Raw genomic sequence first — 9,666 nt, 5'->3', positions numbered from 1 at the left:
ATGGTGGTAGGTGGGGGGTTAATCATACTGCAGTAATCATAGAGAGAGCCCTACAAGACAGATAGACTGCTGGGGTTATAGGAGGGGGAGATTGTAGTGGGGGGATAGGGGGAGGGGGGATCCGTCATACCAGTCAACGAAGATGAGTTCTCTTTAATAGAATAGATGAAGCATGCGCCAAAATACACTTGCAGAGAAGATTGGAATTTGTTATTTATTTCTTGCCCGGTATTGAAGTTAAGTATACCGTCGTCATACTTTGGTGATTTCGGTTGTTTTACTTTCAATCATTTAAGTTGTGAGTATGAAACAAAAACATACGCTTTTATTGTGTTAACTGCCGGGAGCCTCGGGTCTCATTTTGCGGCTGGTTTTTAATGTCTCACATCAGCCAGAGCCATATCAGAAAGGAGAAAAAACCAAGAGGCAGTTGGTTGGAAGTCATTAGTCAGCCCATTTGCACTCCTTTGTGTGTGTGTGTCTGTGTGTTTGTGTGTCTGTGTGCCTGTGTCTGTGTGTGTATGTGTGTGTGGGCCCTGCACTTCCATGCCATCAGGCCTCATTGACTCTGCTCACTTTTCTCTTTTCTCTTTTTTTTTTATAATCTCCCGTCGTTTCGTTTGATTTCTTACGCCCAACATAAAGGTGGGAGACACTGGGAAGCATACTGGAAAGTGTGAGAGAGACAGAGACAGAATGAGGGACGGTTAACGGAAGAGGGAAAAAGTGAGACAGAGCAGTTTATATATGTAGAGAGAGGGAGAGAGGGAGAGGGAGAGAGAGAGAGAGAGAGAGAGAGAGAGAGAGAGAGAGAGAGAGAGAGAGAGAGAGAGAGAGAGAGAGAGAAATATAAATAAAGTGCGAAAAACCTTTCTAAAACCAGCGGTAAAGTAGAAAAGGAAAATAAACTCCCCGTTCAGCTTTTCACTGAGAGAGTGAGAAAGACGGAGAGGGGCGAGAAGAGGTATTGATTATGCCATCTGTCTGCAGTGTGATGAGATGCTTTAATATTAGGATATTTATTCATAAGAGTTCAGGCCATCAGAAGGAGGTCTGCTGCATTCCCTCTGATTCCTCACACGTCGGCAGTTTGACTTCAGTAAATGACGGATAAAGGTTGTGTTTCCTGCGAGCCTGAGCATGCTGTTAAGACGGTTGGTGTTTGTGTATGCACAAGGAAAGGGTTCTGGGGTTTGGTATCAACTGAAAAACAGAAGGCGAGGAGAAAAGGAGGGCTATGGCTAATATGGAACCAATATATCTTCCAAGAAAGGGGATTGCTTTATTTTTGTATTCATGTTAAGGTCACGGCAAAGGTGAGCTTATTGTCTCCGCTTAGAATATGCAATTTTTACTTGGTAAATGGATTGCATTCATATAGCGCTTTTTAACCGTTGGCAATTCGAAGTGCTTCATAATTAGTACCTGACATTCAGCCAGTTACACTCATACGTTCATAGACAAATTCACACACTGACGGCGGTGTCTTGCCGATAGGCAAGGGAATAGCCTGCTCGACGGAAGCAGTTAGGCTTAGGTGTCTTGCTCAGGGACACCTTAACACTTATCTAGGAGTAGCACGGAATGGAACTGGCAACCTTTCGGTGGCCGCCTTATCTTCTCTTTTGGTGTCCGTTCTTTGTTACGAATAGAGGAAGGCTGCAGAGCAAAGCTGAACAGTTGAGTTTGTCTTGGACCAACTGCCGATGCAGACTGGAGAATAACAGGCGACCTACTGTTGCAGAAAATTAACTGGAGAGAGACAGATGGCGGAAAGATAGATAGTTAATCCATTACTTTATCCATCTAGATCTACTCTATTATTATTATTATGAACATGAGTGAGTTAAAGATAGGGAGAAAGTAAGCGGTTTAGAAACACACAACTCCTACAACAATAAAATAGTAGACAAAAGACCAACAAGAAGAGCATCTGAGCTCAAAGGAAATCCAAAACAAAGCTATCTAGAAGCCAAGGAGACAGCTTTACCGGAGCTGTCACCGTGGCAACAACACTGTTCACATTTAGTATAATGTAAGACTTTTGTTTACCTTTGGCATATCCCATAATGTGGATATCTCTCCCAGCTCGGCAAAGTCAACTTTAAAAGGGCTTTAGAGTTACACAAAACTTAATAAAATTAGTAACTTTTTGTAGCATTAAAAAGGTGTGTTTTGTTACCATGGAAGTCATAGAGGCTAGGGTGGCTTAGCCTTGGATATAGACTCATCTTGCATGTTTAATTTGATCTGCAGATAAGGTCTGGCACCCCTCCTTTACAAAAAGATTTCTGCATGGTACGAGAGACACTTACCAATCTCAACCATTTATCTAATGTGAGGTGGGATGAATACGCACATGGTGAAGAGGAGCGCCGAAGAGACCTTTTCAACAACAACAAAGACGGCTGTCGCTGATGTAGATCGGTCTGTTGATTCTACTATCGATCCAGTGTTGAACCAACTGGACACTGTCTTAACTCAAAGTAGAAGAAGAAAGAAAAACAAACAATTGCATTTAAAGCTTTTGTTGAGAATAAGTCTTTTTTCTCAGCGCTGCGTCACCCGTTTTGTATTGTGAAAAAATGGTGATGAAGGAATCATTCAACTATTTGTTAATTTTTCATTCTTTCTTTTGCTTGTCTTGCTTTTGTTAGCTTTATTTCTTAATTTTACTGTCTCTCTCCCCTTCCAGGTAACAGTGTCCGATGGCGTACAGGAGAGTCTCCCGGTTACCGTGACGATAGAGGTTCTGGACGCCAACGACAACACCCCGACGTTCTCCAACATCTCCTACCATGTCAACCTGTACACAGACATGCTGCCTGCAGACGCCTTCCTGCAGGTACACGCACACACACACACACACACACACCCACACACACACACACACACACACACACACACACACACACACACACACACACACACACACACACACACACACACACACACACACACAATTATCCATCATTAGGACCTTTGCTTTACTTATTTAGTATAATCATTGGCTTGGTGTATGGCGTGTGTGTGCGCGTGCATGCATTTGTCTGTGTATGTGTTTGTGCGCGCATGTATGTGTCTGTGTATATGTGCATGCTCACCTGCTTGTGTGTGTATATGTGCATGAATTTCCCCCTCCCCAGCTCTCTGCAGTAGACGAGGATGCAGGTTCTAACGGGGAGGTGATCTATCGCATCCTGGCAGGCGACCGGGGACACTTCGTCATCAACCAAACGTACGCACCCACCTACCTCCCTGAAGTCAGCCGTCTCTAATCCCTACTTTGACTTTATAGGTTTACATTTTGTCATTTAGAAGATGCTTTTATTAAAAGCATAAAATAGCTAAGAAAAATGTTATAGTGCTGCACAATCTGGATTCATGTACTGGACAGAGTAGAGCGTAGCCATGGAGTATCATCGAGCATTGCATTTTTGTATACCTTCGACCTATGACCTTACAGGACTGGGGTCATCACTGTGGCCAAAGGAGTCAGTCTTGCGGTGGGTCGGAGCTACGCCCTGACTGTTGAGGCCATGGACAGCTGCGAGGAACCCAACACAAGGTAGGCTGTCGGTACACCAATCCTCCTGTCTGTATGAAGCTCAGTCAGTTTGATTTTTTTTACGTCAATGTCTTAGTCCTGTCTGTCGGTCTGTTGATTTATTTTTTTCCGTCTGTCTACCTCTAATCCGGTTTGCCTGTCTGTTTGGTCTGACTGACTATATTTCTATCGATATGTCTTCAATCTGTCTGCCTGTCTGTCCTTCTGCCCATCCGTATGTCTATATATATATATATATATATATATATATATATATATATGTCTGTCTGTCCGTTGTATCCCTGGAGTCTCCTAGCTCACACTCGCCCACTACTCTTCATCCAACAACAAACCATCTCGACTACTCCTTCTCCTTCTCCCACAACTTCTTCATCCCTTTGTTTCAGAGTGCGACAAGTGGTAAAGAACAACATATGAAAGAGGTTTAGAGAGAGAGAGAGAGAGAGCCTAATGAGAGGGTATCGCTACCAAAAAACGACTCTGTTTCTGACGGTTGAAAGGAAAATTATAGTGCCTTTCAGCTCCAAATAAGGGCCGCTGTCTCTATTTTGGGGGGGAAAGAAGCAACTTGAAGTAGCGTTATTAAGTGTGACACACAGTCTGACATGCTAACAAAACAAATCATAAAAAACAACCGTACACAAAATACAAGGACGCTTTGTCTTTGTTGTAGAGGAAGAAAGGCTAAACTGTATTTTTTTTGTTTTTGCACTGTTAGCGCTGTGTCAGCACTGTGTTAGCGCTCTGCTAGCGCTCTGTTAGCACTGTGTTAGTGCTGTGTTAGCGCTGCGTTAGCGCTGTGTGAGTGCTGTGTTAACACTCGGTTAGCACTGTGTGAGCGCTGTGTTAGCGCTGTGTTAGCGCTGTGTTAGAGCTGTATGAGCACTGTGTTGATGTGTTAACCCTGTATTAACGCAATGTTAGCGCGGTGTTAGCGCTGTGTTAGTGCGTGGGTCCTGTGGCTTTAAAGAAGTTGCTGCCTTTGCTCGTAACCAATAGCAAAGTCAAATTCAAGATTAAATATTCTTTGTGTCACATTAACATGTCCTGGACAAAATTAGCACTAGTCAAGACCAAGTAGAGATTTTGTGAATTTTTCATTAATCGCAATTGTCCCTCCTGAAAAAAACATCATGTCTCATGAGTTATCTACATTCTCGTACAAGCTTGCCAATTAGTCTCGATATGATGGAAACAATTCCATGCACAGTTATGTCTCAATTTATCTGATACAAATCTGCGTGCCTCTTTCACATAATCGTATATGAAAGTCGTAAAGGCAAACAATTCACCCAAATGAGTTGCACCAGATAAATGATCTTTTAACGTTATGTAATGTTTTAGAGTTAATTTTGCACAGAATTCACGTTATTAAATGTACGGGCCTACCTCCAAATGAGGAAATGAGCAGAAACCATGATGCCGGGCATAGATGTCAGGTCCAGGAATACAACACAACCCAATACAATCTCAAGAGAAACAACAATTGTGTGGACAGTACCATTGTGACAGTATCTTGAAGAAAAAAATAACCTGCAGATTCAATCATTGATAAGTGCCCAGTAAGCCCCTTTTTCATTGCAAAAAACAACTGTAAAAATAATCTTCTTTTGCATTTCCCATGATGACTTGGTGTGCCCTGTGAAATGTCCTCAAGATTAAGTTCCTAAAGCTCTAATTAAGTTAGTTCTCGACAAATCATTGTATTCCTGACAAGAATGGGCATTGGTTATCTGTGTGTAAAAGTCTGTTATGGCATGATCTGGGAATTTTTATTTATTTAATAGAACCATGGGAAATCAGTTGGGACAATCTTAAACAGATTTTTTAGTGTTATTTCTTGTTTTTACAGCAAATTATAATACAGTGGGGAGTATTTGCTTGGGTTGGGTGAGGTTGCACACATGTTGTGCATTTAGTAATCAATGTGCACAGGTTAAAACAGCCATCACCACACATTTGAGGGATCTGAAACATTTGTTCTATGTATCGATGCACTCCAAAACTATGCAATAACCGGTTTCAACTCTATGTCCTGGTCATTGTGGGAGCCCAGTAAAAGCCACCTAGGAGCATAAGGCAACCGACGTTTCTACATACCGTTAGTTAATTGAATTTTTAATTGTTTCTAAAGTATCACACATGGGTCCTCATATACAGGGATGGTTGATTACTTCAATTGCACATTTTAGAGAAATAAATCAGACGAGAAAGAAACATTGGATATTAATAATTAGATCTCTTGTAGGGCTCACACTTCTCAGATTTGTCAAATGAAAGTCCTAGACTCGCCTCACATTTTCCTCTTTATTAAAACCAAAACAATTTAGCCAATTTGTTTTGGCTAAACCTACAAATTCATCTTTTTTCCCCTCTTCATTATTTCTGAGAAACTCTGAGGAGAAGTATCTCAGATACAAATTATCACAGAATGATTCATAAATGAGATTCTCAATTGACCAGAATGAACAACAGATAAGCAACATATTTGTTCCGAGAGGAAGCAACTTCCATTTTCACTAACCCTTTTTTCAAGGACATTACATTGCTCATGACCCACATTTGTAATATCATGCTGAAAAGATGAAGGCTCCGGATTATTTAACATATGTGTACATTCATTTTGGTTTGAATTATTAAGTACCACAATGTATATTGAGTGTGAATTTGAAAGCTCAAAGTCCCTACCAGTATTTTGAAAAAGGTGTGTGGATTGGCTGATTGGGATGTTTGGATGGATCGAGGGATGGGTGGATGGATGAATAAATGATGTGATGGATAGAAGGATGGGGGGATTGATGAGTCGATAGATAGAGGGATGGATAAACTGATGGATGGCTGAATGGATGGAGTAATATTGCTAAAATGCAGCCGTTTCTCACCCAGGCAGATACCGAGAGACTTATGCATGCTTTTATTTCTAGCAGGCTTGATTACTGTGATGCTCTCCTATCTGGTCTACCTAAGAAAGCTATAAATAAGCTGCAGATAATTCAGAAAGCAGAAGCACGTGTGCTGACCAAGACCAGAAGGAGAGCACACATCTGACCTGTCCTAAAGCCCCTTCATTGGTTGCCCGTCAGTTCTGGAATAGATTATATAATCCTCTTATTGTTTCTCAAAACACTCAATAGATTAGCGCCCGAATACTTGTCAGACATGCTGATGTGTGCTCCATCTAGATCACTCGGGTCTTCTGGCTCTGGCCTTTGAGTCGCTCCCCGGGGGAGGACGGAGACCTATGGGGGGGCAGCATTTAGTGCCCATGGTCCTCGCCTCTGGAACAGCCTGCCGGAGGAGCTGGGGACGTTTAAAACAAACCTTTAATACAAACCTTAAAACAAACCTGTTTAGCTCAGTATTCTCTTCGTCTGTATTCCTTCTCTCTTTCTTTTTCTTTTTTTACATTGCATTGTTAAGCACCTTGGATTGCGATACCGGTTGATTTGATTTGAAGTTTGATTTAGTGATCCACGGCAGCTCCCAGCTCCTCCACGTCCGAGTACCCGTCCCATGTTTTCCTCTGTTGGATAGGATGGAAAAGCATTGGATATAATCTACACTGAGATCCTATAGTAGAACTCATTGATCTAAACCAGTACAACAACTCTTATTTTCTGTGTTTTCCTCATTCTCCTCCTGCTCCTCCTCCTCCTCCTGCTTCTCCATCTCCTATTGACTTGGTCGCCGGACAATGAGGGGCTTAGAATCAGACGTTGCCCACTCTTTCTCCCCTCCGGCCTCCATCACCAAGTCGATGCAATGCGAGTTCACAAAGTTTGAACAGATTGCTGGCTGTGTCCCTGCACGTAGGTAAAAGAGGGGGTCAGCTCAGGTGAAGACCCAATGTAATGAGAAAGAGAAAAGAGACTTATGTGCAGATAGAGAGGGAGATTGTGGCAGAAAGTATGGCCTTGAGTGAGTATTGAGTGTAGCTTGGCTTTACTCTCCTCAAAGAGTGAAAAAGTCACATTGCAGTCAATGTAAACGGAACAGGACTGGACACCAAAACCAACACCATCGCGTCACAGTTTGAAACAGATGTTTTCAACGTACATGATCCTGCAGTGTTGACAACTGAAATCAGCAGGCAGTTGAACAAACCATAACAGGAATTCAGATTTTTGCCTGGCCCTTTTCTTATCTTTTGTGACCTTCCAATACCCCCCCACCCCACCCCCCCTACATACGCCCAACCCTGCAACAGCCAGGGCTGTTATACTGGCAGACAACAGCTCGCCTGTTGGGAGCAATTTAATGCCCCGTTTACACCATCCCGCTAATGGCCGCTAATGGCCGATGGACCACCGATGTGGAAGTCGGGGTGATTCGGGTGACATCGGGCTAAAAATGTATGATCGGGTCAATTTATCGGGGTAGCATTTACACATACCCGATGTTATAACGATAACATAACGATGTATGCCAGGGAAGACACCCGAAGCGCGTTTGGCGTCATTTGACGTCATTTGGAATGACGCCAAACACATTTCGGGAGAAGGCAAAGGGGAGACTGGTTTAGACTGATATTTATTTATATATTTATTTATATTACAATAGCGATTTTATAATAATAGAACGCCGGTTCTAAATGGGCAAAGTACCCTGTAATTATAAAAGTAGGACATCCATCCATCACCCCCTATTTATACACAAGTGGCAGATTGAGGGTCTTCCTTAACACAATCTGGTCACTCACAATCGTTATTTGTCTAGGGTTCTCGAGGGTCTTTCGTGTGTTGAGGTTGCCGATATAAAGACGATAAAACACGATAAAGCGCGGAAGATTAACGAATATAGCCGATGTGCCCAGGAAAATTCCCGAACGATTTGCGATGTCTTATGTTATACTCCCGTTCTATTCCCGATTATAGCCGATTAGCCCATAGCAACACCTGGTAACCGATTCTACCCCGATTGACCCAAAATTAACAAACATGTTCGTTCTTTGCCGATGTTGCCCGTTGTTGCCCGATCATTGAGCATTTCTTCCCGTTTCTTCCCGTTGTCTAACGATGTTCCCGGGAAGAGTAACGGTGTTTCCCGATGCAACCACGCTATTTGCCGATGTAATAACGATAGCTGCTGATTTAGCCATCGGGGCCCACTATCGGGTAGGTGTAAACAGGGCGTAAGGTTCTTGCGTTTGTAACCCACATTCACACCACAGAGCATTCCTGCACCGATTAGTCGTTTTTTTATAATCTCACAAATCAGACATTAGATAAATCATCTAAATTCTGATAGAAGACTAGTTCAAATCTGGATGAGAGGAGCGTTTCGCTTTCTTTGGCTTTGTGTTGGTTTTGACCAATCATTTTGACAGAGGAGGGCAAAGACAGCCCACAGAATGTTTCCAGTAGCCGATGGGAGGACAAAGCTAAATATATTTTACTGACCCAAGATTCTTAGAGAAAGAGAAAGAGAAAGAGGTTTTCAATCATCACTGTGTAGACAGGCCAATGTAGAAATTTTGTCACGTTACATTTACTAAAATCTCCCCTGCGCTCCATCTTACCACTCACATTTGAGTTTCTGTTTGGTTGGACATGGAGAGTAGAGTTTAGAGTAGCCTGACATGGCCAGGCAACCTTGGAATTGCGTGTTCTTCTTAAACCTCTGTGTATTTCTTATCTCCACGGGGCGTTTTCAATAGACCTACAACAAATCAGAGCAATGAAACATGACACACATCAGAAGTAGCCATCTTATGTAAATGCCTCAACATCCCTCTAATATGGCGCTCCTCTTTAAGGCTGATTCATAGCTCCGGGTCCGGACGAAATTCGTCCGTCCGTACCAAAAGTTGTCTCCGGGACTACCCTTCATACCTCCGTCCGGCTTCAGCGTTGTTATGGATGTTACGCAATACATCCTCTAGCGGGCAGTGACTGTCGTGTCACAAATTACCGGCACGACAATCGCAAACATGGCATCTGTAGATGAGATGATTTTGCTTCGTGTCATCGGAAATCTGCAAAAAAATGCAAAAAGTGTAGACCTACGCGGCGGTGGCATGTGACACCAACCCGCAGATTCTCTCCTCAAAATGTTGTGCCATTTTTAAATGATCAGTTACAACTCATTGCCAAAGCAGG

At 42.7% G+C, this 9,666-nt stretch overlaps 1 protein-coding gene across 2 annotated transcripts in view; it reads left to right on the top strand.

The window, feature by feature from the left end:
- The window catches only part of LOC115530779 (protocadherin-15), a 227,544-nt gene that overhangs the window by 77,755 nt on the left and 140,123 nt on the right, over positions 1–9,666 (top strand). For both annotated transcript variants that reach the window (XM_030339520.1, XM_030339518.1), the window contains exons 14-16: positions 2,696–2,845; positions 3,147–3,238; positions 3,467–3,568. In XM_030339520.1, the coding sequence (XP_030195380.1) occupies positions 2,696–2,845; positions 3,147–3,238; positions 3,467–3,568 (344 nt within the window). The remainder of the gene's footprint in view (positions 1–2,695; positions 2,846–3,146; positions 3,239–3,466; positions 3,569–9,666) is intronic.

This window comes from Gadus morhua, chromosome 18 (assembly GCF_902167405.1).
Source record: "Gadus morhua chromosome 18, gadMor3.0, whole genome shotgun sequence".
NCBI lineage: Eukaryota > Metazoa > Chordata > Actinopteri > Gadiformes > Gadidae > Gadus > Gadus morhua.
This window is presented reverse-complemented; position numbering and strand designations above follow the sequence as displayed.